Source organism: Ovis canadensis, chromosome 3 (genome assembly GCF_042477335.2).
Source record: "Ovis canadensis isolate MfBH-ARS-UI-01 breed Bighorn chromosome 3, ARS-UI_OviCan_v2, whole genome shotgun sequence".
NCBI lineage: Eukaryota > Metazoa > Chordata > Mammalia > Artiodactyla > Bovidae > Ovis > Ovis canadensis.
In genome coordinates, this window is record NC_091247.1 from 209,079,677 (window position 1) to 209,092,190 (window position 12,514).

General features: G+C 39.9%; 1 protein-coding gene across 2 annotated transcripts in view; it reads left to right on the forward strand.

Annotated features, from left to right (window-relative positions):
* Window positions 1-12,514, forward strand: part of LRP6 (LDL receptor related protein 6) — a 173,892-nt gene that overhangs the window by 120,717 nt on the left and 40,661 nt on the right. For both annotated transcript variants that reach the window (XM_069585669.1, XM_069585668.1), the window contains exons 8-12: window positions 1,587-1,803; window positions 3,923-4,212; window positions 5,689-5,915; window positions 8,302-8,486; window positions 9,130-9,456. In XM_069585669.1, the coding sequence (XP_069441770.1) occupies window positions 1,587-1,803; window positions 3,923-4,212; window positions 5,689-5,915; window positions 8,302-8,486; window positions 9,130-9,456 (1,246 nt within the window). The remainder of the gene's footprint in view (window positions 1-1,586; window positions 1,804-3,922; window positions 4,213-5,688; window positions 5,916-8,301; window positions 8,487-9,129; window positions 9,457-12,514) is intronic.

Below are 12,514 nucleotides of genomic sequence, written 5' to 3' on the forward strand. Positions count from 1 at the left end.
CTGAAAGCTGATTTGCCTGGCACCCAGACTACTTTTTTTTTTTAAGTTTTTATTTATTTATTTGGCTGCACTGAGTTTTAGTTGTTTCTAATGGGATTTTTAGTTGAAGCATGTGAAATTTAGTTCCCTGACCAGGGATTGAACCCAGTTCAGTTCAGTTCCTTTGCTCAGTCATGTCCGACTCTTTGCGACCCCATGAATCGCAGCACGACAGGCCTCCCTGTCCATCACCATCTCCCGGAGTTCACTCAGACTCACGTCCATCGAGTCCGTGATGCCATCCAGCCATCTCATCCTGGGTCGTCCCCTTCTCCTCCTGCCCCCAATCCCTCCCAGCATCAGAGTCTTTTCCAATGAGTCAACTCTTCACATGAGGTGGCCTAAGTACTGGAGCTTCAGCTTTAGCATCATTCCTTCCAAAGAAATCCCAGGGCTGATCTCCTTCAGAATGGACTGGTTGGCTCTCCTTGCAGTCCAAGGGACCCTCAAGAGTCTTCTCCAACACCACAGTTCAAAAACATCAATTCTTTGGCGCTCAGCCTTCTTCACAGTTCAACTCTCACACCCATACATGACCACAGGAAAAACCATAGCCTTGACTAGACAGACCTTAGTTGGCAAAGTAATGTCTCTGCTTTTGAATATACTATCTAGGTTGGTCATAACTTTTCTTCCAAGGAGTAAGCGTCTTTTATTTGGGAGATCAAAATCTTAGCCAGAGGACCACCAGGGAGATCCCCCAGGCCACTTTAAATGCTAGAAATGTTCTCATTTGGGAATTTGAAAGTTGGTGCTTTGGAAGACTTCCTGTCTTTTAGAGCAGAATATTAATACGTGTGTCTGCAGTGTCAGAGACAGGTTAGATGCCTTTGCCACTTCTAGAGAAATTGCTTCTGTGTGTAATGAAAGTGTCAGGGTGAATTTAATCATGTTACTGTAGATACAGCCTAGTTATTTGAAACTTAGTTGTGGAGAGAGTATCTAGAATGTCAGACACTTGACAGTTTTGTGATTAGAACCTTAGAGGACTGAGAGGTTATTGAGAATCCTATTATGTGTAGTTAAAAAAAATCTTCGAACAGTGAATAAGAAATTCACTGGAGGAGTCCTAAAAAAGACACCAATTCTATTTACAAGCTGTGTGACCTTATTTGAATGTTTCCTTAGATGTTAAAAAGGCAAAACTCTCAGGATAAAGTGTGTCATAAAACAGAATATATACTGATATAATGTTCGCAAAGGTACACTAATTTGAAGACAGATGGACAAGCAAACTCAAGGTGACAATATTGTACTTTTATTTGGTCATTTAATATAGGAGATGCATACTAAATCTAATGTCAGAATTTCTAGAAGGAAGGTTAATAAGAGAATGGAGAAATAGAAGTTAAATATGAGCCTGTATTGAGTCTTTGAAATCATTCTTATTAAACAGCATGTTGTCATTTTGTGAAAGCATTGTAATAGAAGTAACTAAGATCTCTTGGATTTTGACAAAAGTATGGTTGATTTTTGTTGTTTTTTATGTATAGAGAGAATAAGTACACATCTTTTCTTCTTCCTTCTCTTTAAACTTAAACTTGAAGGTTATGAATACCGATGGGACTGGGAGACGAGTGCTCGTGGAAGACAAAATCCCCCACATATTTGGGTTTACCTTGTTGGGGGACTATGTCTACTGGACTGACTGGCAGAGGCGGAGCATCGAAAGAGTACACAAACGAAGTGCAGAGCGGGAGGTCATCATAGATCAGCTCCCTGACCTCATGGGCCTGAAGGCCACAAATGTTCATCGAGTCATTGGTAGGTAATTGCACAGTTCTCTTAGAGGATGAACCAGGAATGAGAAAAGATATAGTTAGCAGCCTATAACGTCAGCAGTGTAAATTGTTGATGTTTTGAGGGGATGTAAAAATCATCTGTTAAGCCTTCTGTAATGAGAAATGGACCTTTTTTTTTTTTTCCCTCTTTTAAGGAGATTATTGATTTTGTTGAAGCTCACAAAGTTAATAAATTCTTTGTGGTACAAGCACATTTTTACATTTTTCTTAAAAATTTGTTGCCTTTCACTTCATATCCCATGGTGTTTCATAATGGCTAAGTCAAGGAAGACAGTGAACAGTTTTTAGACAATTACCTTATTTCCAAGGCTATATCAGTCAACTTCCTTCCACATCCCACAGTCAAACCCAAATAAACGTCCCAGGAAGAAATACTCCAAATCACTTTCTTCTGGTTCCTGAAACCTCCAGACGAGTTTTCAGCATATCACCAAGTTCAGTGATACTTGTGGATGACCCAGTGCTGGGTACCATCTAGGTTTCCATGAATAATTTTTGAATCAAGTTTCTTTAAAAGTGTTTATCCAGGGACAAATGAGAACTCAAGTCATTGGATCGATTGGCAAGGATGGATCTTTAAATGTTGGTTCAATACTGGCTGCATAGTTTGAACTGAAGGGCTAAACTTAACACCCACACACTGTCAGAAAAAGAACTATTGTATGAATAATGCAGTTTGCTTAAAGCTTCCTATGGGTGCACAGGAAAGTAATTTTGTCATACGTTTATTCCCAGTTGATCAGCACAAGAGTTTTGACCTGCTCTGTTTTCAGTTCAGTCACTCAATCGTGTCCAACTCTTTGCGACCCCATGAACCGCAGCACGCCAGGCCTCCCTGTCCATCACCATCTCCCGGAGTCCACCCAAACCTGTGTCCATTGAGTCGGTGATGCCATCCAACCATCTCATCCTCTGTTGTCTGTCCCCTTTTCCTCCTGCCCTCAATCTTTCCCAGCAGCAGGGTCGTTTCAAAAGAGTCAGCTCTTCGCATCAGGTGGCCAAAGTATTGGAGTTTCAGCTTCAACATCAGTCCTTCCAATGAACAACCAGGACTGATCTCCTTTAGGATGGACTGATAGGATCTCCTTGCAGTCCAAGGGACTTTCAAGAGTCTTCTCCAACACCACAGTTCAAAAGCATCAAATCTTTGGCACTCAGCTTTCTTTATAGTCCAACTCTCACATCCATACATGACCACTGGAAAACCATAGCCTTGACTAGACGAAACTTTGTTGACAAAGTAATGTCTCTGGTTTTTAATATGCTGTCTGGGTTGGTCATAACTTTCCTTCCAATGAGTAAGCGTCTTTTAATTTCATGGCTGCAGTCACCATCTGCAGTGATTTTGGAGCCCCCCAAAATAAAGTCAGCCTCTCTTTCCACTGTTTCCCCATCTAATTGCCATGAAGTGATGGGACCGGATGCCATGATCTTCGTTTTCTGAATGTTGAGCTTTAAACCAACTTTTTCACTCTCCACTTTCACTTTCACCAAGAGGCCGTTTAGTTCTTTACTTTCTGCCATAACGGTGGTGTCATCTGCATATCTGAGGCTACTGATATTTCTCCCAGCAATCTTGATTCCAGTTTGTACTTCCTCCAGCCCAGCGTTTCTCGTGATGTACTCTGCATATAAGTTAAATAAGTAGGGTGACAATATACAGCCTTGATGTACTCCTTTTCCTATTTGGAACCAGTCTGTTGTTCCATGTCCAGTTCTAATGGTTGCTTCCTGACCTGCTCCATTTTCAGGTTGGGCCAGTTCACCGCTCCTGGGAGGTCACCATACTGCCACCAACTTAGTCAGACACCCAGTCAGCCTAGTGCAGCTCCAGTCAGAACTCCTGGGCTGGAACCATCCTGCTCAGCCTCTGGCATAGCTGGGACTGCAGGCCTGCACACTGCCTGGCCTTTTATTCCCTGTTAATCCTCATAATACTTATTTGTGAGATTAGAACTGAAACTCTAGATTTGGGAGCAAATATAATCCTATGTCTTTGTCAAACAAGTGTTAGTCATTTAAATTGAAAATATGTTGATTATGTCAATTGTGTGTCCTTTTATAATGAATTTGTATTTTAGGTTCCAACCCCTGTGCTGAGGATAATGGGGGATGTAGCCATCTCTGCCTCTATAGACCCCAGGGCCTTCGCTGTGCCTGCCCCATTGGCTTTGAACTCATCAGTGACATGAAGACCTGCATTGTCCCAGAGGCTTTCCTTCTGTTTTCACGAAGAGCTGACATCAGGAGAATTTCTTTGGAAACTAATAATAATAATGTGGCCATTCCACTCTCTGGTGTCAAAGAAGCTTCTGCTTTGGATTTTGACGTGACAGACAACCGGATTTACTGGACTGACATATCACTCAAGGTTAGCCAAAGAATTGGAATATTAAAACTGGGGACTAATTGGGAGAGCTTCAAGAATGTCTGAGTCTTCATGATGTTACCAGCTTCCTTCATTACTTAATAGGCAAGAGTTCAACAAAAAACCCTTAACGTTTTAAAAGAAGCCAAGGAGAAGGCCCACTCAGTATTTTGTTAAGTATCTCTAGTGTTTTTAGTGCAAGATAGTTTGAGTATTCTAAATCTGCAAGACATAATCTTCCTCTGCTTCATTCTGTTTGAATACGTAAGTGACGTTTTCCTCAGCTAGAGAGTAATAAGCACTTGTATGCTTCACAAATGGCTTATAGAGACTTGACTCTTGATTCATTAAAAATTTTTTGGCACCTGACTGAGGTAGAAAATGCCAATTATGAGTTATAGCATACCTTTTCTCCCCCACCCCTCCCATCCCTAGAATAAATATTGACAAGCTTACTGAGTCAGTAAGGAGGAGCTCTTGACCAGGAAATCTGGAGTATAATTCTTCCTTCTTCCAGATTCTTCTGGACCTGTTTTAGATAGCTTATGTAAAACTTTGTCTAATATGCAAAAATCATGTTAGAGCCAGGGTTAGACTGTAATGGTGGCCAGTAAAATCTGTTAAATGAGTGAGTAAATAAATGCTTTATTATGTGGACTTGTGACTTTCCTCATCTTGAAAGCAGAGATGCTTTTGTGAGCATTAAATGAGAAAATATATGTACACCAAGCACTTAGGATGGTACTTTCTATGAAGTAGGAGCTATTATTAATAGCTTAAATTATGACTGTTTTAATTTTTAGGTGATTCATAGCTATAATGGTAATGATATGAGTAGTGTCATATGCATTTTATAAGGTATAAGGTTGTTGAGCTCTTCCTCAGTTAATGCAATGACTTCGCATACTCTCAAGCACCTTTAGAAAGCTCTGTGTGTGTTAGTTGCTCAGTCATGTCTGACTCTTTGCAACCCCATAGACTGTAGCCCGCCAGGCTCCTCTGTCCATGGAATTCTCCAGGCAGGAATACTGTAGTGAGTTGCTGTTCCCTTCTTCAGGGAGTCTTCCCGACCCAGAGGCAGAACTTGGGCCCCTTACAATGCAGACAGATTCTTTACCATCTGAGCCACCAGGTTGGAAGTCAGGAAACTGGCAACCAGTTAAAAGTCCACAATACTCTGGTCACATCTTTTTCGCTTGATTACTAATAATAAGTTTTATAAGAATAGTCGCTCCACTGTATTACTAGAATAAATTTCTGATTCTTAAGACTTTGAAAAATTTCTCCCTGAATTGACAATAAAACTTGAGGTCGCAGTTGTGTTCATTGGAGGTTGACGTCATTTTTTTTTTTTTTTCTGTGCTCATAAAATAGGTGAATTGTATTGAGAAACTGTGCCTTTGGCTCTTCTGTATCTTCCCTTAAAATCTTAGGGTTTGGTACCTAAGCCGTGTGACGTTGTTAATCTTATTTCTGCAGACTATCAGCAGAGCCTTTATGAATGGCAGTGCCCTGGAACACGTGGTAGAATTTGGCTTAGATTATCCAGAAGGCATGGCCGTAGACTGGCTTGGGAAGAACTTGTACTGGGCAGACACGGGAACCAATCGAATTGAGGTGTCAAAGTTGGATGGGCAGCACCGACAAGTTTTGGTGTGGAAAGACCTAGATAGTCCTAGAGCTCTTGCGTTGGACCCCGCTGAAGGGTAAACAGCTTTTCATATCCGTTCTTTGCAACTATATTGCACATGGCCTAGTTATGGATTGTATTCTTGATGTCTTTAAATCATGCTTTTTGGGGAGCTGACAGGTAAATCAACGTTTTATCTTAAAATCGTTAGTTGAGATTTCACTGATGTAGGATAAATAATTAGCTAAATTTTACTTTTGTCATTATTAGCATTAGGTGAATAAAAATTAGTGAAATGAGTTATTAGTTAAATATTAATGATTGTATTTATATGCTAAGTAGACAGCCTTTTGAAAGGTGTCATGAAATCTATTTGCTTCCACTCTCTCCCAAGTTATACCTCTGAAAATAAACCCACTGAAATAATGTGTGCTAAGAAATAACTACATTAAAAGGCTCTACTTTAGAATGTTCATTAACTCAAAAATGGATAATTCGTTATTATTATAAACTTGGAGAAACTTTGATATTAAACAGTGAACTTTCTGATAAATTTATGTACAACATGACATGTTTTTCAAGGATAGATGATCCTTCTTACATGATTTAGCAAGTTTTAAAAAGAGATCTGTATAGTCAAGGCTACAGTATTCACAGTGGTCACATATGGTCTTGAGAGCTGGACTGTAAAGGCAGAATGCCAAAGAATTGATGCCTTCAAACTATGGTGCTGGAGAAGACTCCTGAAAGTCCCTTGGTCAGCAAGGAGATCAAACCAGTCAATCATAAGGGAAATCAACCCTGAATACTCATTGGAAGGACTGATACTGAAGCTGAAGCTCCAGTATTTTGGTCATCTGATGCAAACAGCTGGCTCATTGTAAAAGTCCCTGATGCTGGGAAAGATTGTGGGCAGAAGGAGAGGAGGGTGTCAGAGGATGAGATGGCTGGATGGCATCACTGATGCAATGGACATGAACTTGGGGAAACTCTGGGAGATGGTGAGGGACTGGGAGGCCTGGTGTGCTGCAGTCCATGGGGTCGCAAAGAATTGGACACAACTGGACGACTGAACAACAGCAACAAAAAAATCCATCATGTAAGAAAGCTGAATTTTGAAGAATAACTCCATTTTAAAAAGCAGAAGTTAACCTTGTGAACATAGCAGCACATTGACCATGGCCATATTGCAAAGTTGTTTCCCTGAATCAGTCAATTCCCTGGTTAGCTTGCTGGCCATGCAGTTAGAAAGTCATACCAAAGGCACCATCTCTGTGCTGACATGTTGTGATTAGTTTATGGTGATTTTTACTCTGGCTATTAGTTACCAGACAGATAAATTTAGTAGTTGGGACAAAGGACTCTAGTTTACGTGGCTGCTGGCAACTGTGACGTTTCTCCCACAGTTGTTTTCTCTTTGGCTCTTGGGATGTACTCGTGCCTGTTAGCTGACAAGTACAAATGCAAACAAAGAACAAAGCCCAAGACAGCTTGAGTTTTCAGAAAAATGTGTTTATACATTGCTACCAAGTCAACCATCAGCCGATGGGCTGGTGAATGAATGTCTCCTTTGAGTAGTTGATGAGACCTGGCACGCGGAGAACTTTCCTAGACCCAGTATTCAAAGCGTCTTGAAACTAGCACTACTGGTTCAGTCCAAAAGGCATTTGGCTGAGAATTACCTTCTAGTTCTAGCTCTGCCGTATGCCTGGCTTGAAGACATTAGACAGATCAGTTGCACTTCTTGTTGGACCTTGTCATCCTCATCTGCAAAAGTCTGTACTGTGCGGTTGCTCTACAGTTAATGTGAAAAACCCAAAAGAGTACATTCACAGGGACTGTAGTAGTAGTGTTCATTGCTCAGCTGACACACTAAGGGATGTGTGCGATTCAGTAGTATGTTACCTTGGACAATGTGACCAAATGCATTTCAAACTTTGCTTTTAAACTTCAGTTCACAGTTGTTAAGTTGTACCTTTGATGTACTGCGGCAACTTGGTTTTTGGGAGAGTGATTTACACAAATCAGAAAGTAAGTTTTAAAAATTTAAAAACTCGAATTTCTTGTCTTCAGAAATACATGTATTTTGTTCTGAAGTGAGTCAAATTCTGAGACCAGCACTTTAATCCTTTGCTATCTTCTTTTTGAATATTAGTTTTATAAATGCAAGTGCTGCAATAAGGAAACCATGGGTTTGTGTCCAATTCCTAGGTTTTGGATGGAACAGATTCATTGGAAACACTAAGGAAAGCTGACTCACTTCCTTTTTAGGATATGAGAAAAAATATTTAGTTGAGACTGCCAATGTAATTGAAAAAATTAATAGCTTTGATTTTGCTTTGCCAATTTCCTTGATTTAGTGTATATTTTCTTTAAATTTACTTAGTTACCATACATGAATATGATCGTTTCTCCCAAGTAATCAAAAGTGAAATGTTAAGTATCCATTGGTTTGAATTTAGATTTATGTACTGGACTGAATGGGGTGGAAAACCTAAAATAGACAGAGCTGCCATGGATGGAAGTGAACGTACTACGCTAGTTCCCAATGTGGGACGAGCAAACGGCTTAACCATTGATTATGCTAAAAGGAGGCTTTATTGGACAGACCTGGACACCAACTTGATAGAGTCTTCAAATATGCTTGGTAAGCTGTACTCTTTTTTTTGTTGTTGTTCAGAGGGATAGTATATAATCCTTTCTGTGAAAAAAATCAGTGGCTGCTGTTTACCATAGGTTAGATATGATACTGTTAATAAAACTTCATATGAATGTCTAGGTTCATCCTCTGTCTCACATTGTATCCTGTTTATTAATAGTGGGCCAAGGACTTGGATTCATATCTCTTTAATATGTGGAAATTTCATTACTGTTGGGCTTATGTTGAAATTTATAACTCCCTGGATATTTCTGAAGTGACTTTTTGTAGCAGTAAAATAAATATATACATTTCCATCTTTTTATGGAAGGAAAGAGAGTTGAACTGTAGACCTTTATGGAGGGAAATAAGACCACAGTCAAAATAGACCGTCTACATGAGTTTAAACAAACTCAGTGATTTTTAAAACAAAAAAATATTAGTTTGAGTTGTGGGGTCAGACTGCAGATGGATTGATTTCAGAAGACTTGTCTGGTTTTAGAATTGCTTTTGAAGGAATTTTTCTACTTTAAATTGCTTACAAAAGTAATGTTTTAAATGTTACCTTTTCTTTTTCTTTGCCAACAAGACTCGCTTTTTCACATATTACATCTTTCTGCGTCTCCCCTGTCTGCTGCCTTTCTGAAAACAGGACTCAACCGTGAAGTTATAGCAGATGACTTGCCTCATCCTTTTGGCTTAACTCAGTACCAAGATTACATCTACTGGACGGACTGGAGCCGACGCAGCATTGAGCGTGCCAACAAAACTAGTGGCCAAAACCGCACCATCATTCAAGGCCACTTGGATTATGTGATGGACATCCTCGTGTTTCACTCCTCACGGCAGGCAGGATGGAACGAGTGTGCTTCCAGCAACGGGCACTGCTCCCACCTCTGCTTGGCCGTGCCAGTTGGAGGTTTTGTTTGTGGATGCCCTGCCCACTACTCTCTGAATGCTGACAACAGGACTTGCAGTGGTAAGCTGCATTCCCCTCCTCAATGCAAACTAAAGTTAGAGAAGGAAGCGTGCTTTTGAAAACACTGTAGTTCATATTCTTTCTAGAGGGAGAAGTTGTCAAAGTCCAGAGTTGATCATTTGTTTATATAAAAGAGAAGGACTAAAAGTGAAAAAGTGCAGGTTTTTCAGTAATAACTGGTTGATTTTATGGAAAAATTGATATTATAGGAAAAGTAAGTATTTTATCCTTGGGGATTAAACATGAATAGCAAAATTTGCATAGTTTCTTTGAGAGAACATGCATGTGTGCTAGACATAATTCATATTTATTCATGTGAGGGAAGAAAAGAACAGTACAAATAGTACACAAAGAGACTCTACAAAATGTAATATGCTTGTCCTTTGAAATTCACAGAATAGGTGAAAGATGAAAAATGTAAGTGTGCAAGAGGCCAGGCTTATGAGTAAATGTAGCCAGTATGAAACAATAGTAAGTAGATGGAGAGGCAAGCTAGAGAGCACAGGCTCTGAACACAGTGAGTGCTTGCCACCTTATTCTAGCTAATGGTAGCAGGTCGTCTCATCCAGCCCATGAATCTGGGTTCACATGCACAAAGACACACACACACACACACACACACACACACTCTGCTTGGAACGCCAGGACACAGTGTATGACAAAACATTGTTGGCTTGGGGAATCCTGATGTATGACTCACATGTGTGTGAACGTCCATGTCTTTTGGATACACAAGAACAAATTAGAAATTGGTAGATACGATAAAGAAATAGAGAATTAGATCAGGAAAAGTAGATTTGTAGGAGAAAGGTAGGGTATGGTTCACTATGTTAGAAGGTAACAGTTGCTATAGGATATTGGATATAATGAATGACTGAAATTACTTTATTCTGTGCCTGAAAGTATAGGAGGTCACATAGGCAAGGATTTAATGTGTTCTCACCCAAGGCTTAGTTCTGAGAAAGAAAGAACATCAATTTATAGTTGAATGATTTGGAGTCTCTGTGACACATTAGTTTGTGTTTACTTAAAGCAAGTCAGAGATTTTTTTAAGCCTTTTGATTTTTCTTATTTGGACAGTGGGAATAGTAATAGTAACTACCTTGTAGGATTGCTGTGAAAATTGAATAAAGTATAGCATGATTTGATTGCTCTGGAGACTGTATTTGAGGAGGAAAATAAGTGGGAGCAGCTAAGTCAGTCAGACTGCTGTGATAACGCAGGTCAGTTTGAACTGAAGTGGTGGAAGTTGTAGAGAGATGTTGATGGATTCAGGATGTATTTTGAATGAACGAAACTTGGTAATGGATTGTATATGAAGAAGGAGAGGAGGGAGGAAGCAGGATGATGCCTAGATTTTTTATTTGAGCAGTTGATAATAAATGGGAAAGATTAATTTTCAAGAACAATTAAAAAGTAATTTTAGTCAGGTTTATGTGGATTTTCCCGTGGGAAATAGAAACATTAAATAGGTAATTAGATAGAGGAATCTCTAGCTCAGAGAAGGGGGCATAAGTTTTAGAAATGCCAGCATGTATTTAAAATGGGCACTTAGGGAGAAGGTGTATACCTGGCGGTAGTTTGAGCATTCTTTGGCATTGCCTTTCTTTGGAATTAGAATGAAAACTGACCTTTTCCAGTCCTGTGGACACTGCTGAGTTTTCCAAACTTGAGGGCATATTGAGTGCAGCACTTTCACAGCATCATCTTTCAGGATTTGAAAGAGCTCAACTGGAATTCCATCACCTCCACTAGCTTTGTTCATAGTGATGCTTTCTAAGGCCCACTTGACTTCACATTCCAAGATGTCTGGCTCTAGATTAGTGATCACATCATCATGATTATCTGGGTCGTGAAGATCTTTTTTGTACAGTTCTGCCTGTGTATTCTTGCCACCTCTTCTTAATATCTTCTGCTTCTGTTAGGTCCATACCATTTCTGTCCTTTATGGAGCCCATCTTTGCATGAAATGTTCCCTCAGTGTCTCTAATTTTCTTGAAGAGATCTCTAGTCTTTTCCATTCTGCTGTTTTCCTCTATTTCTTTGTATTGATCACTGAAGAAGGCTTTCTTATGTCTTCTTGCTATTCTTTGGAACTCTGCATTCAGATGCTTATATCTTTCCTTTTCTCCTTTGCTTTTGGCTTCTCTTCTTTTCACAGCTATTTGTAAGGCCTCCCCAGACAGCCATTTTGCTTTTTTGCATTTCTTTTCCATGGGGATGGTCTTGATCCCTGTCTCATGTACAGTGTCATGAACCTCATTCCATAGTTCATCAGGCACTCTATCTATCAGATCTAGGCCCTTAAATCTATTTCTCACTTCCACTGTATAATCATAAGGGATTTGATTTAGGTCATACCTGAATGGTCTAGTGGTTTTCCCTACTTTCTTCAATTTCAGTCTGAATTTGGCAATAAGGCGTTCATGATCTGAGCCACAGTCAGCTCCTGGTCTTGTTTTTGTTGACTGTATAGAGCTTCTCCATCTTTGGCTGCAAAGAATATAATCAATCTGATTTCGGTGTTGATTATCTGGTGACGTCCATGTGTAGAGTCTTCTCTTGTGTTGTTGGAAGAGGGTGTTTGCTATGACCAGTGCATTTTCTTGGCAAAACTCTATTAGTCTTTGCCCTGCTTCATTCCGCATTCCAAGGCCAAATTTGCCTGTTACTCCAGGTGTTTCTTGACTTCCTACTTTTGCATTCCAGTCCCCTATAATGAAAAGGACATCTTTTTTGGGTGTTAGTTCTAAAAGATCTTGTAGGTCTTCATAAAACCGTTCAACTTCAGTTTCTTCAGCGTTACTGGTTGGGGCATAGACTTGGATAACTGTGATATTGAATGGTTTGCCTTGGAGATGAACAGAGATCATTCTGTCGTTTTGAGATTGCATCCAAGTACTGCATTTTGGATTCTTTTGTTGACCATAATGGCGTTTCATTCTCCAAGCCAGAGTTCAGCAATACGTGAACCGTGAACTCCCTGATGTTCAAGCTGGTTTTAGAAAAGGCAGAGGAACCAGAGATCAAATTGCCAACATCCATTGGATCATGGAAA